The 16,221-nt window shown below is 39.4% G+C and overlaps 1 protein-coding gene across 10 annotated transcripts in view; it reads left to right on the forward strand.

Moving 5' to 3' along the window:
* The window catches only part of CADM1 (cell adhesion molecule 1), a 334,280-nt gene that overhangs the window by 72,333 nt on the left and 245,726 nt on the right, over positions 1–16,221 (forward strand). For 3 of the 10 annotated variants that reach the window (XM_019647430.1, XM_019647432.1, XM_019647436.1), the window contains exons 2-3: positions 13,798–13,841; positions 15,359–15,395. The exons of the other annotated variants lie outside the window; for them this stretch is intronic. In XM_019647430.1, the coding sequence (XP_019502975.1) occupies positions 13,798–13,841; positions 15,359–15,395 (81 nt within the window). The remainder of the gene's footprint in view (positions 1–13,797; positions 13,842–15,358; positions 15,396–16,221) is intronic. 10 annotated transcript variants of the gene reach the window in all.

The following is a 16,221-nucleotide window of genomic DNA, read 5'->3' on the forward strand; positions in this document are numbered from 1 at the left end:
CTGTTTTTGACCAGGAAGCTAGGCCTTGAAAACTGTGCCGTACGAATCTAAGATAGGAAATCAAACTCTCAGAAGTGCACAGGAGTTAATTTCTTTTTCCTTCTGGACAGATAGATTCCTGTTTAAATAAAAATCTGTGTGGACAGATTTTGGTTTGTCCAGTGTGAGTTAGGCATGTTGCATTTGTCTAAAGGCAGCAGTTTTAAGTAGGTGGAATGTGGAATGCCTTCAGGCTATCAGAGTCACGTATTCATTTCAACAAACCCCTTCTCTCATAACAACCTTGCAGGAAGTTTGGGTAATTTATTCTTCTTAGCAATACAAATATTGGGATTCATAATCATTGCAAGAGCTGGGCAGAGCTACTGCTTTTATATGTTAAAAACATCTGTTTACTATTCTCAGGCATTCATTAAACAATTATTGATCGACTCTCCACCATGTGCCAGGCTCTAGGCTAGATACTGAGGATGCCAAGAGGGAAAAAGGCAGAGTCTCTGACCTCACTGGGTCCACTAAGGAAGGCAGATCCCAGATGGATAATTGTAATGCATGCCTTCATTAACTCAAGGCATTTTTATTTAATTAGATTTTACTTGAAGTGCTAGGCGCCAGGGTGGGAGAGGGGAAGGGGACAGTGGTGAGCGAAAGCAGACTTGGCCCCTGCCATCTCACTCCTTACAGTCAAGGAGCAATTATTAAATATATTTCATATAATTATTTATTAACCAATCACACAATGTACAGTTATAAAGTGGTACAAGTGTCATGGAGGAGAAACCTATAGTGCAATGAAGTCATATACTAAGAGAATTTGATCTGTTACTGGAGGGCCATGGAGGGCTTCACCGAAGAAATGAGGATTGAACTGTGATCTGAAAGGTCGGTGTGAGTTAACCAGGCTATACAGGGTAGGAAGAACTTTCCAGAAGGAGCCAGGTGCATTGAAGGAATTGAAAGAAGGCCAATTTTGGCTGGAGTCAGAGAGCTGGGGCACAGAGGAGAGGGGAGAGGAGGGTAGCATCCAGAATGCTCAGGGCCCTGTCAGCTGTGGGAAGTACTGGGGGCTTTATTCTAAGAAGTATGGGAAGGCTTTGAGGGGTTTTAAGTAGATAATGAGGGGTAATATGATCCTGGTTGCTTTTTGGGAAAGATCGTTGTGAATCAGAGGGGTCTGATTCAGATAGGTACAGATAGTTCAGGAGGCTGCTGTCTGGACAAGACGTTATCAGTAGCTTGTATTGGAGTAGTGGTGTGGAGAGAGTGGAGAGGAGTGGGTAGGGTTGAGTACTATCTAGGAGGTCAAATCTGCAAGCTGGGTGATGGGTCGAATTATGTGATATGAGGAAGACAGATGATCCAAGGATGGTAGAGCCAGAGGCCGTTTAGTGACATTTTATACTGGCACGTTAAATAATACTATGAAAGAAATCCTTGTTTTACTTCAAGGTTAAACTTTTTATACTTTTTATAAATCTATTTTCCAGTTTTCTGGTACTTATCCCATTGTTGAGAAAGAAAATTGCAGTTCTTACCCCTCCTTTTTCATACAATTAAGGTAGTGGAAGTACTCAGTTATGACTCCAGAAAGAAGTGCAAAGGGAAGAGACCCAGGCCAGAAGATCATAGCAGAGTAAAATATTTCCAGCAATGTCAGCAAAATGGAAAGATAACATCAGAAACAAACATCTGCTACCTCCCACTTTCCTGCCGATTTTAATTCGGAAAAAGTAAATGATTTTTCTAATATAAAAAATGAGTTAAGATACTAGAGAATCTTTTATTCTTCATATACTGATGTTGGAGTAATTTATTTTATCTGGAGGAGAGTATTAAATTAGCTGTCAACTCTGCTACACAGGTGGATAGTGACTTTTGAATGAAATGGCCAAATCTCGGGTCCTGAGGCATTCATTTTATTCTCTGCTTTCCATTGAAATAGGCAAAACGTGAAATGTTGAGATAATAGTACTAAAATTACTAGTAATTACTTTTGTTTGAGCAACTCATGTTTACTCATATTAATTACTGAAATTTGATAACCTCTTTGTTTTCTACTTAGCATCGCTCAATGCCTCGGCCTGAGCTATAAATCAGGTAGGCGGCTCTCACTAAAGGCAGACTCCTTTTCTTTGATGTTGGCAGTTTGAGGCTAATTCCCCCGGCTTGATAGGTTTATAATCCAAGAAGATGTGACTTAATGTTGATGGAATTTATTTTTAAACACATTACAGGAAGAAAGCCTTTCAAAGTAAAAAAAAAATGAAGTTTTGTGGTAAATTGTAAGTAAACAAAGACTGTCCCAAAATACCCAACTTTAGCGACCTCTATGGGCTAGGTGTGCATGTGCGAGGCATCTCCACTCTAGCTCCAGAGAGTGATGACGAAGTGGAAAGAGGACACCTGGGCTCTCTGGAGTCCCTTAAATAAGCTTCGCAATTAAAGACATCATCTTACTGTTTCCTCTTTCTACATTGCTTTCACGTTATCTTTTCATTCATGATATTCCTTACAAGTTATTTTTCCAAAGGTGACCAGATAGGTATGAATGTTTTTTGTATTTCTTTTTTTTATTAAATATTTAATTCAAACTATAGGTTTGTAGAGTTTGGAGTAACCCTGCATTCCTTTTTTTTCAACCTGCTAATTTATAAGTTTCTTCAGCGTCTCATTCATACCTTCGCCTTTAGGAAGTACTGAATACCAGGCACTGCTCTAGGCACTGGGGAGCCAGCCGGGAACAAGCCACACTAAGTCCTTGCCCTCATGGACATAGTGTTTGAGATATTACTATTATTAGTACTACCAAATATCACATTATTATTTTTTTTTTTTTGGTAACCTCATGGCACTGTTAGTAGGACTCAGTAGACTAACTTAATGCTGTGTGATGAAAAATGTTCCAAAATATAATATACAATTTTCTGTCTTTTGAAAAACATAGTATATTGAATTCTGTTTTGTGTGAATGACTTGGGATCTTTTAGAATACTAATTAACATACTCCACTTAGAGATTGTTCAGAGGGATGGGTTGTTTTGTCCATTCTACACTCAGAGATTGCTATACTTGGAATTCTCAATAATTTTTTAAAATAGTTTTTATTGTCTCTTTTGCACTCAGCTTTTTCTTATCCCTTTTTAAAAATCTGTTTTGATTCAGTTGTAGGCTGGAAAGCAAGATAACTAAGATTATTAGAAGCGCATGAAAATATGTTCATAGAGTAAATCGTGAGGGCCTATTGTCTTCCATGTAACAGAGTTAAGTGTCCTCCATGACTTAAGTAGGCCTGTGCCATTTAAGTGACTTAGCTGTTCCCTTGTAGAGCTCTGACACTCAGGAGAGCTGGGCTTACTGGATACCTGGCTTCATAGATGAGAAATGATGAAAACTGTCTTTCCCAAGACATGTTCTGATGAAATCCTTTGAGGCAATAAACTCTTAATTGTAACTAGTGTAATGTTTTATAATTTTATCCTTTCTGGGTTTCTACACACACACACACACACACACACACACACACACACACACACACACACACACACACAGCTTTTATTTTATTTTTTTCTCCACAGCTAAGCTTTGGTCAGTGAAGTCTTTAAGCTGACATCTCTACATTCTGTCAGTTGCATATTAAGAATATAACAAAGCAAGGAATAGTGAAAATAAGAATTGAGGAGCTTATAGACAATTGCAAAGCTTCTAGACTGGATACTAGATTACATGAACACACACATATTGATTTGGGGACTAAGAGCCATATATAGTTCAGATTCAAGCTATGACAGATGGGGGTTCACTAGCAGCAAATTTGATGACTTCTAGGCACAATTCCAAACTCTTAAAAAAATTCAACAGATGCAAGGACTCTTGCCATTCTTAATGGATTCACTTTCATATAAATGAGTCCCATTTATATTTCCTCCCATGGCCAATTATCCTGAAGGCGTAATAAGAATTATTATTTTATTATTATTTTTCCATTTAACTGATGTATTGCCATGTGCTAGTAGGTTAGTTATGTTGTTAAAGTTGGCTCTTTTCTAAAATAACCCATAAATATCTAGATATTTTAAATAAATGTCTAGATATTTTAAAGTTACATAAAGTCACAAGCCACTGAGAACTATTTTTTTCTGAATACTTGTACGCTTGTTTTGGAATGTTTTTCAAAATAAACTCTTTCAAAAGAGGTAGGATAAGCTTATCTAGTAGTCATTTGATAGAATTTCAAAGACTCAGACATATTTCCTTTAGTTCTTGGCATTATCCCCTTTAATTATTTTCTAGTTCATTGTAAATATATTTTATTTTTCTTTAATTTCTAATTAGTCAAGTAATACATGAAATACATTTCCTTTAAAAATATTTTTGATAAGGCTGAAGTCCCTTTTGATGACCCTCAATCTATCTTAGATTAGCTAACTTCTGTTTTCTTCTGTACTTTTCTTTCTATCTATCTATCTGTCTGTCTGTCTGTCTGTCTGTCTGTCTATCTATCTATCTTTCATCTATCATCTATCAATAGATGTAAATATAAAATCCGTAGGAGCTCGTGGGCTAGTATATGTGGCATATATTTAGCATTCTGTAGCTTGCTTTCCTCACCAGCAATGTCCTAGAAGCGTGGCCATGTTGTTACATGCAGGCTTTGCGTGTTCTATATTGTGTGCTACCTTGTATTCCATAGACACATATACTTCCACTTATTTAGCCCTTTACCTCCTGATAGACACGTGGGCTGTTTGCAGGTTTTTCTTACTATAAACTGTACTTCAGTGAAGATTCTTATACATGTCTCCATGTGCAGATGTGTGAGAGTTCATGTAGGATATACACCAAGAAATTGCATTGCTGGACCTTAGAGTATGCACATACTAAATTTCAATCGATATCTTCAATGCCTGGCTACGGGTCCTTTTACCTACTGGTCTTTTTAAACTTTCTGCCAGTAACTAGGTGATTTTTTTTTAAGTTAATAGAAGGAACCAAGTGATGTTCTCAGATGGAACAGAAATAAAGATGGTTTCATTATGTCCTCTTACGTGTCTGTGCCCTCCCAATCCACCGCTTTCATGGAGTTTTAGAACAGATTAAGTGAGGTTTGTTCATGTACATGACCCAGCAGCGTCTTTACTTATCCATCATATTTTGCTTCATGTTTCATCTTCATCTATCCCTGTGAATGGAAGTCACCCAGTCCTGCCATTCCAGCTAAAATTATCCAAATTTTAAGAAGAACTGAAATAGGCCATGATCTCAGCTGGGAGCAGAGGGATGGAAAGGAAGGTGAGTGAAGAAAAGAATTTCACGGATGAAACCAAGCCTGTTGCAGCAGAGCCCACAGAGACCTGGTCCTAACTGACATGGAATGAAAGGATGCTTCTCTTGCCACTCCCTTCCATACCAGGTGTGCCTTGGGAGGACCTAGAGGCAAAACCCTTTGAACTCCTGCTTCTCAGAGCACAGGGGTCAAGATAAGGGGAAGGGATTGCTGAGTAAGGTAAGACTTAAGGTAGGAACGGGGAGTAAAGCTGTCATGTGACTCCCACCTCCCCCTACCCCCGAAGAGAGCAGACAGCCATACTTTGGGTGACATTGAAACTATAGAAATCAAGCGTCTGGGTCAAGAAGAGGCCGAGGGTCAGAGTCTGGTCCCATGTTTAGGTAAGACCTCTGGTCGTGATTAGTTTGCTTTGATATTATATGTGAGAGAGACCATTCCGCTCCCTTGACAGGTTGAGATGATGTAACGTTTTCTAGCATCCACTAATCACGTAGGATAAAATATTCCTGAAGCTCAAAAGAAGATTCATGTTTGGGATATGCCTTGTGTTACTTGCTTAGATGTGTTTTCTTTTTCAAATGTCAGTGTCTGTTGCCTTTTCTGCAGGTAGCCCTCCTGCCTCCTTGTCGCCTGAGTCCTTCAGTATCTTAGGTCGGGCGGCATCTGTTCCCGCAGAGCTTTCCTTTTCTCCAGCAGAAAGCTGGTTTGTTTGGCTGACAGATGGGGTTCCCGCTTTGGCCTAGATGCGCCTAGTTAAAGGGTTTCTGTTTGAAGCCCGCAGGTGGAGCCCAACTCCACACAGACCCCTGCTTACAAAGTTCCCTTCATGGTCACGTAAAGCAGTAAGGAAGTTTTTAATTGACATTGTCTACTGTTAAGAGGAAATAGTGTGGACATCTTTCGAGAGGGCTTACTTTTTCTATGAAGTGCCAGGCTATCAATTCATTGTATAGTTCAGTGGGTTTGCTTTTGGGGAAGAGAGGAACATATTGCAGTGTATCTTTTAGAATCTCTGCACATCAAAATTCTCTCAGAAACAACAATCCCCCAAACCTATGTCACAATTTAAACCAAGGCTTAAACTGTTTGAGTGATAGGTATGGTTAGAATAACAGTATTTAATGCCCAAAGCACATCAAATTTGGGTGAAGAGGATGCATTCTGCATAATGCCTAGAGATGTCTCATTATGGTGCGGTTACCTAGCAACAAGTGGAAACTGTATGAAAATGAGGTGCTTATCTGTTGTTGAAGTGGGTGCAATGAAACTTATTACGCTAGCCTGTTTTGCTTGGCATGTTATTAAAATCACAGCTAATGTGGAAAGAACTGGAGCCTGTTCCCATTTGATACAGAAGCAGTGTTAAATGCAGCTACTGTAAAATGCCAATACTTTGGTCAGGAAAATAGAAACTTGCAGCCTCCTTAAACACCCAACATAGAGATGTTAGAATTTTATTTATATTATCAAAGATTTATTAACAAAAAAAGAGCAGACAGAATCTCTAGGGTAACTTAAAAATCAGCTGATGGTTTAGATTTCTAAAAAAATTCAGAGAGCCATTTATAGTTTTCGTCTATAACAACAGCTTGCTACCACGCTGCTTCTCCTAGCCAAATTGTATTTAACTGTCTGCTGAGTTTATTGATGAATTCTAACCACAACCTCTTAAGTTTGTTTAAATTACAGAACTGTGATGTACTGTCAAGATCCTTAAAGGTTCTGCTTTAAATCACTTTAAAACAATCCACAATATTATTTTTACAGTATAAACCATTACATTTTTGGGAAATAGACCATTTTCTTATCTTTAGTATATCATTAAATTTTGTTGGTCTGTGTTTTAGAAAAGTGTCCTACCTGTCCTAGCACTGTTTTTTGTATGTACTTCAGGTAGCTTCATATTGAAGTCTTATTTCACGTATACTAAGAAAAAAAATTAAACTGAGTATGCCTACTAAAATACCCTGTTCTGGGTAGCCTGTGATCTTAACATGATATAGCACCGGTTACCCCATGGATGAAGAAAAGTTCAAGTACTCTCTGTGCTCCTCGAACACCTGTGATGACACACAGAAATCTGGCACACAGGACCCAACTCTGTTAGTTGGATTCTGACATTACTTCTGGGGCCTTGGAATGTGTTTATGTGTAGCAGATGGAGCTATTAGTTAGCTGTGCTGTCTTGAAGAATTGCTTTCCCAGGTAATCAGCTCTGCTCATTTAGGATGTCGTTTCCCCACCTCGATATGTCAGCTCAAGAAGCAGGAATGATTAATTGCTGCGACTGGACAGTGCACTAGAATAACGCGGGAAGGGGCACCATCCCCTGGTGCTCCCATGCAACAGGGAGTTTGGAGTGCTCTGATGCAAAGCAAACAAGGTGGGAATGATGACCAGGCTGCTTCCTGAAGCTTACCTGTCAGTGTGTAGAGTTGCTGTGGCAACCTGAAGATTTGCAATTCAGAGGAAGAGTAGAGCGAGACAAAACCTTAAGTCATGGCTGTCATTACAGTGGAATGGGTGCCACCAACACCTGGCAACCTCTATTACTTCAACTTGTTTCTTTTCACGCTTGGAGGAATAAAATGCATAAAAGATTAATATGCATAGTAAACCTTTTGGTAAAATATGTATGTGTTCTGCATTTCAGATGAGTAAAAACTTTGAGTTTCCCTCCACTTAAATAAATATTAGTTCATAATGTTCAAAGTGAGCTTGCCGTCATACTCTTGATAGAATAAGAACTATGATGCAAGGATAAAGAACATACCACATTCTCTTTCTAATTAAAAAGACAGGATAGATTGCTGTGTATTTTAAAAATTGCTGTCCCTCCTGGAAATGCTCATAATGTATTAATCTAAGTTATGTGCCCTCCCTGCCCTTGGTCCCCTGCTCCTTGCTGCATAGCAACAAGAAAATGAAGTTAGGTCTGAAGGGAAGTGTTTTTCTCTTCCTCCTTGCTAAGTGATGGGTATTTTAAGTTTATCCAGGTGCAAGTACATTCCATAGAGATGAATATAAAAGCATATTATTAAGGATTTTCTTCATGGGAAAAAAAATTACTGAAGTTTCTAAATATGGTCACATCATTTATGCGTATTCTGTAATTTCACCATTTAATGGAAATGTAGGATTCCTAGCATCAAACTACTGTTATGATTGCCTTCCTTAGGGGTTCCCTTGAATGCTGGAGGTCGAAGTGACATAAATTAAAACATATTTAAGTTTTAGATGTCACTAAGGCTTAACTTTTGTCTTTGCTGTGTTAAAAATGCAGAAATAGAAAAATGCTTGCGGTATTTTCTACGTTTATTTTTCACTGTGTTTTGTAGCTGTTTTCATTATTTTGCTGTAGAAGAAAATGTTTTTTTTCAGGTATGTGTTTTAAAACCAGTTCAACTGAACTTTGCTTGGAACTTTGTGGGGTACAGAATCTTTTGGAAACCTGTTTCTGAGTGTCAGAAAAATGTATACTTGCAGTAAAACCACTGCAGTCAGTTCCCTGACAGGCGCATTAAGTCTGGAATTTAATCGAAGGGTTGATGTGTTAAAAGCACATTAAATATTTAATAATAAAGATCAGCCTATAGTTTTCCTCTCATCTTTTTGAAGGGCAAAGCAAACTATCAGTGTTTTTCTAAGCAGCTGTACTTGTAAAAGAGTCTATTCAATTTCAACCAGTATCCAGAAATCTAGGTTATGGCTAAGAGGAAGAGGAAACAAATAGATGTGTTCAGCGTCTACAGCTGACTGATAGATAGCTGAGCTGCCATGTTGTGCCTGCTGAGATGGGAGAGCTGTTTGATGGGTATGTTGTAGCTCACACTGCATTGGGCATTTCTTCAAACCAGCACAGTGTTATAATTGGAGATCATCTTCTTGAAGATGGAGCCTTTCATTTTTGTGGCTTTCTGGGGAGCTGTAATGCCTGCCTGCTTTTTCTTTTAATCAGATATTTGAGGGCTACAGCTTTGGGTCAAACGATCATATTCATACCTGATTTTTACAGTATTTTCAGTAACTTGAGTATTATGTTTAAATAGAAAACTATCCCGAATAGTCCCCTTTTAGGAAATAGTCTGACCAAGAGCAGCGTTTTCTAGTGTTTCGTGGATTGGAGAGAAGGCACTGACACCTATAATTTGTAACCCAGTTAAAGTTGTTTTTCTTGCCTGGACACACTTGTGGACAAGGGGAAAACTGCTTATTTTAAGTTAGGCTGTGTAATTTTACTTGTATGCTCAGATGTTCTTTAATTTGTTTTCTGGGGAACTAATAACAGTAGCACGATTTCAGAGTTAATTGCCAGATTCCAGTAAGGATCCCCTTGACCGGCTTGGAAGAATACCCTTAGGCATAAGCCTATGTGTGGATATGTGACAGAGTGCTGATTTGGAGCTCACATAATCATTGTACAGAAATATTTAAGTTGGGGATCTATCAAGTCTTATCTGTCGAGACGTGATCCCTTTTGTATCTGGCAGGCCTCATGCAACAAATTTTCTTTCGTTTAAGTGATCTCTGAAGCTGTCAAGTTCATTTGAGTGAACCGTGCTTGAGGGAAACATGTACAATTTTCTCTGGCAATGGCATGCTGCTGATGACATATTTTTAGAATTAGCTTTTTCTCTTCCCCCACCCTTCTAGAAACTGAACTTTTATTTAAGCTCCCTGCTGTTAACATTGGAAAGAAAGTTTCCTGTGCCAATGTTTGCCCAAATGGAAGAAAATGTTTGCATTTTGTATGCAGTGTTCATAAACTTGATGAGTCTTAACAGTTTGGCACCGCTGGTGAGCACGTCTGCTTCGCGTTCTGAAGGGCAGGCAGGAAGAGTGAACTGGAGCAGTGCAACTACTATAAAGAGGTGTGGCTAAGCTCTTAGAGGTTGGAGGACAGGAATTCAGAATTCAGGTTTCCTAGTGCTTTGAAGGTCAGTATTTAGGACAGAGATCTGTAGCTTTGTCAAAGAGTTGTGAACAAAAGAATCATTTCTTCCCTCGTTCATTTGGTTAAGGTTGACTGACACCCTGGGTTGATTTGATTTCTCCCGGTAGGATTGTTTTAGTAAAATCATTACACCCTCTCTTTGTAGGCATTTGGTTTTAGTTGTGAAGATCTTGCCAAGCTTTGGCAGGGTGCATTATGGTCTTTAAACCCTTTGCTTTGGAAGCTGGTGTCACCATATTAAGAATCCGTAACACCTTATAGGTATACTGTAAAAACAAAATCACTACAGATTGTTTTAATATAAAGTCAAACAAATTTTTTTTTGCGTGCAATGCAGAGTTCAAGGAACAAGGAATTAAAAAAAGAAATCTCTACACAAGCAAGTCATTTGCATAGAAAATGTGCCATCGGAGGGTAAAGAGTATGAAAGAGTATGATAGGAAATTAACTGATAAGTATATGGCAAATGACCTAGACAAGGATCCAAGCAAGAATGACTTGTTCCAAGAGCCTGTGTAACACAATTTAGGAAGATACACTTTTCTTTGGCCCCAATCCTATAGCAGCACTGATTCAGGTACCTGAAACTGCTTTGGCTTTGCTCGCCATCAGTAAGCCAAGAAGAACATGGCATGGGTCATTAAGATTTACAGCTCAAATGTAAATAATTCAGGAGCCACAAACAACAATTAAAAAACCAACTGTGGCACTGCTTGGAGTCAGGTTGTCTGGGCCTCTTTTGGGGGGTGACCTCTCCCATTTTGGCTGGAGACCTGTCCATCTGGGTACAGATGGTTGTAAGAGCTTTTTAATGACCTTTTCTAATGCTGGTGAATGTGTCTTTGGACACCATCGTAACCAATGGATGAGGACGGTGGAAACAGCAGGATGGTGGCAGCCGAGGAATTAAATGTCCTGAATTTGTTAGACATCTGCAGAAACATGCAATTTGTTGGGCAGGAAATTGTAAACAAAACAGACTGAGTCAATTATCAATACACCTGTGACACCCCAGGATGCCAGCTTTAGTAATATAATGGCAACTTTCAATGTCCATACCCCCTGGAGCAACCTGTTGAATATTCCAAAGGCATGCCAGGGATGTTGGATGCTTCCTTTGCCCTTGGGGCCAGAGCCTGGCTGACAGCTTTCAACTGCCTGAGGAGCCCAGGAAGTTCACGGTTATCAGGAGGAAGGCAAGTTCTCTGCAATTGCCAGTCTCCTTGTTTATTTGGTGATCCTGTGTGGCTGTGACTTTCTTTGTTACATTACACCCATTCTAAATTCGAACTCAGTGGTGCTTAACCAATGGTGTGTTTCAGGGGAGCTTAAAAATTTAGGAGTTTCTCCCAGGAGAGTCTAATAAAGTAGTTGTGATATGGGACCCCCCGGGTATGTACATTTTTTTATGAAGTTCCCAGGTGATTCTGACATACACACCTAGTTGAGAAATATTCTCATGGGTGTCTCAAGGTAACACTGGAGAAGGTGAGGATCTAGACCAGGTCATGGGTAGTCTCAAACTGAATTGATGGATCAAGAAACCAACTCATGGTTCGAGTCAGCCCGAGCTGAGCAGCCATGAGCTGCCAACAGGTGGCGGGATGGCTCAGCTAAAAAAAAACAAAAAAAACAAAACCAAAAAAACAACAACAACAACAAGAAACCAACTCATTATGCAGATTAATATCATTAGGGACTTGGGCACAGTAGAGATGAGAGTAGCTAAGGACAAAAATGCGTTCCCTTGACTAATCTCTACAGAAGAGCCAAGTGACTGACTCTGGGTTTGGATGGAAGCCACTTCCTGACTTTCGCATCTGTTCCCAGCTCTGGATCTTCCCATTGAAGGCCCATTCTGTCATCGTGTTCACCCAGTCTAACTAATCAGATTTCTGAAGCTCCGGGGCTCATTTTCAGGTTCATGGTCAAAGATTTCTTAATTCTCTAGAGGATTCAGTTAATTTCCTACTTTTGAAAGACCAGATGGGTATTGGCTTTATGAATTTAAAAATAAAGCTTTCATTAACTGGGCAATTTTTGCAAACTGGAAGTCTCTGATGATTGTGATTTGTAATATTTATTATGACTAGTTTGAGTTTTAAAATTTCAAAAGGCGGGCCGGCCGAGTGGCTCAGTTGGTTAAGAGCTTGCTCAAGAGTTTGAGCTCTGAGCAACAGTGGTTTGATTCCCGGCCCATGCTGAGCTGCCACTGAGCTGTCAACAGGTGGCAGGATGGCTCAGCTAAAAAAAAAATAAAAAAAAATAAAAAGGCATATGTCTGTTTTGGTGTGTTTCTTGATGGCAAGGGATGGGTATCAAAGGGAGTCGCCAACATTCTTTTACCTTATAGTGGGATTGGGGAAAGAGGGGAAAGGGTAGAAATGTTGTTTCAAATTACTTGAGTGCTTCAGAGTGTTTATGAGGTATTAAACACTATTGTGAGAAAGGAGAGCGGGTAGGAGATCCGAACCAAAAGGATAGAATACGAGGGAAGAAGCAAATGGTTGGAAATAATATAGGAACTAGAGAAAAGCAAAAGGTGTGTAATTGTGACAGTATAAGGGTGTAATGAAAGGGGAAGGGAATTCTAAATTATAAAAACTTCAAAGGGGCCTGTCTGTGAAGTATAATATGCTGTCAGCAGCAGACCATAGCACAATTAGAGACCTGTTTTGCTTTTTCTTAATACATTTACATTTTCACCCCTTATTGATCTTGTCTGGTGTCTTCAAAAGAATCTTCATTGTGCATTCATTTAAAGGACCCAGCTAACTGTGGAGCCTCCTTTTCTTTCCTTCTATAATATTTGTATTCTAAATTATGATTTAATAGGTTCCTGAATCTTTTATCTTTAGTAGATTATGATGTTGTATAGTTTATGTAAATATTTGTCTTGAGGTACTTTAAGTACTTGCTTCTGTAAAGTCGCACATTTGAATTGTTTTATTGCAGTCACTTTGTTTAAATTAAGCCCTAATCCCTTCAATCCTATTGTCAAGTCCTCACTCTTGGCTCGGGTTTAATGGAGATAGAATTTGGTTGGTTGCTTAATGTGGTATGTTTAATTTAATTTTTCAAGTAGTGATAAACATTGGGGTTTGGGCTATAGGTTCTTTGACATTAATATGTATAAACCCTGATCTCAAATATGGAGCAATTTAAAGTGTTGCCCTGAATACAATTTGCAGCAGGATTTTTTTAAAGTGTATATAATATGCAGTAATATTTCTGGTTTGGATTCTGCTGTGGATCTTAGCTGAAGCTAAGCGTGACCCAATGGGTCACGCTTCCTGAGGCTAGTAGAAATTTTTGGAAGCCTGGAAGGGTAGTAGTTTGATATTTATCTCTCAGTTCTCATGTACTGTAGGATTTTTCTAAATGTAGCCATCTTGACTGTAAATAGATCACATGAAGCAGTAGACTGGTGGACTGTCCATTCTTGTTAAGGCTAATAATATAAACCACTTGAGTGTTCCACCCCCTCCCCCCTTATACCCTTAGACTATGTTATTAATGAAGTTTCATTTTCTTCTGTCATTATTAAAATATGCAGAGCATAACCATCGAGCCACAAGTGACCTTTGCATTCCAGGTTGGGTAAGGCAAATGTTTTTCTCTTAGTATCTTCATAAAATCTTACTTTTGTTGAAGAAAGACTTTTTTTAAAAAAGATTTTATTGGGAAATTGGGGGAGGGGAACAGTGTTGAGGAATTGGAGAAGGGGACCAGCCAGTTGTTGTCCTTCAGTCTTCGTTGTGGAGGGCACCAGTTGCCATCTGGCTTCTCGTTAGCAGCTCGTGTCCTCTAAGCTCAAGGTGCTGTGTTCAATCTTAGTTGCGGGTGGGCACAGCCACCATCCCATGCGGGAGTCGAACCAGCATTCTTGTTGTTAAGAGCTCATGCTCTATCCACTGAGCCATCTGGGTGGCAGCTCAGCTTAAGGTGCCGAGTTCAGTCTTAGTTGCAGGTGGGCGTAGCCACCATCCCATGCGGGAGTCAAGCCAGCAGCCTTGTTGTTAGGAGCGCATACTCTGTCCACTGAGCCATCCAGATGGCAGCTCAGCTCAAGGTGCTGAGTTCTGTCTTAGTTGCAGGTGGGCATAGCCCACCATCGAACAGGCAGTCTTGTTACACCAGTTGAGCCATCCTGCCACCTGTTGGCAGCTCAGTGACAGCTCAGCTCGGGCGCAGTGTCACTGGCCCATGTGGGAATTGAACCGGTGGCCCTGTTGCTCAGAGCTCATGCTCATAAGCCAACTCTTAACCAACTGAGTCACTTGGCCTGCCCGAAGAAAGACTTTTTTATACATGAAGGGTTGGAGAGGCGGGAGAGCAAATTTTCCTTCATGTCCAGTTGAATTCCTTTACTACTCATCAGTATAACTTCTAACCTACTTCTGAATAAGGTGTTCAAGAGTCAGAGCCGTACTATAATTTGAGGTAGATAAGTATAAGTGCAGCATCTTTTCACTTTAGGCACCTTCTGCTTTATGCAAACTCGATAAGTTAAAATCTGAGTTGTGTCTGTCAGGGGTGATGTAGTTACCTTAGCACAGTAATGAATTACTTTACCACACGTTTCCTATAAACAGTGAGCTCCCTTAGTCATGTATTGCATGATTCAATTAAAAATATTTTGATTTGCATTTAACTTCACAGGAGTTGACTGTCAAGGTGATATAACAGTTTAATGAGCTACTGGGGAAATTGTGTAGTCTCTAGCCAGACAGTTTTCAAGTGAGTTGAAATCTGTTTTCTCCTGGATGGTTAATGAAAGACATGTCTTAGACCACATTTTCCCCAAAACGTTTCCTCCTGTCCTGTGTTTCTTTAAATACATCTACAACTGATGTATTGAATTATTTTAAAATTTCTGTTTATATGTAATAAATGCTCATCTCAAAAGCCACTTAATCCCCTAAAACTGCTTTTTCTATATTGAAATTGCTTTTTCTATAAGTTGTAGAAACTTTCCCCACTTCTCCACTCTACTGTCACCTTAAATTGAATGCCCTGTGGCTGATAAGATTCAGTCTAAACAGTAATTAGTTGAATAGTTTGAAAAAGCCAGAATATTATATAGAATATTTTCTGATTTTTTTTTTCTTTACCAGCTCGTCACATCTTTTTGCTTGCCTGAATATTTGGACTGTGAGTACAAACTCTCCCAGTTTTGTTCTATGTGTCTAGAATCCTTGCTATTAACCAGCATGGAGGGGTCAGTGGCCTAGAGTCTCTGACAGTAGACCCAACAAGTTTGTGCCGTGTCTGTATGTCGAATCTGAAAATAAACCATCTAGGTTTGTATAGGACTGTGTGGTAGGCTACCAGAACACCAGATGAATTTAAATAGCATGGGGTACTTTATCTGTGGTTGTTGGTTCTGTCTCTGCTGCTTAAATACTGATAAGGAGAGTCTACAAGAATACTAGATGTGATATGTGCTACTTGAGTTTACTGTTACCCAGCAGATGTATTCCTTCCATGTTTACAGTCTGAGCAGTTCGCTTCATATCAGGGTTTAGTGGTTCTGATGGGCAAAAATAGAAATATATTGTTTCATATTTTTTCACTCTGGAGATTTAATACAGGAAAGCAGCCGACAATTGGCCAAAGATGCGCAGCTTTGAATATGATTCCTGCTTTTACAAAAATGTGTCTTTGATTATCTCTTCATAAATGCGTGACCTGGAGCTAAAATTTTCTGTCAGTGTCTTCTGTGGAGTTGTATATTAATGGTTTGACTTGGCATTATCAGCAGAACAGCTATGCCACTGCAGTATTTAAACTGCATGCCAGACATGACAGGTGGCACCGTAGAGAATAATGAATTGAAGGTCTTCACAAGCTCCATGTTGCTTTGTCAACATTGTTTGTGTTTTGGGGGCTCCTTTCGCAGGAACACAAAAGGAGTAGGATGAACCAATACAGTGAGGTGGATATAGTCATTCAACCCTAAGATCACCCTGCCTTGTCT

Source organism: Hipposideros armiger, unplaced genomic scaffold (assembly GCF_001890085.2).
Source record: "Hipposideros armiger isolate ML-2016 unplaced genomic scaffold, ASM189008v1 scaffold_111, whole genome shotgun sequence".
Classification (NCBI taxonomy): domain Eukaryota; kingdom Metazoa; phylum Chordata; class Mammalia; order Chiroptera; family Hipposideridae; genus Hipposideros; species Hipposideros armiger.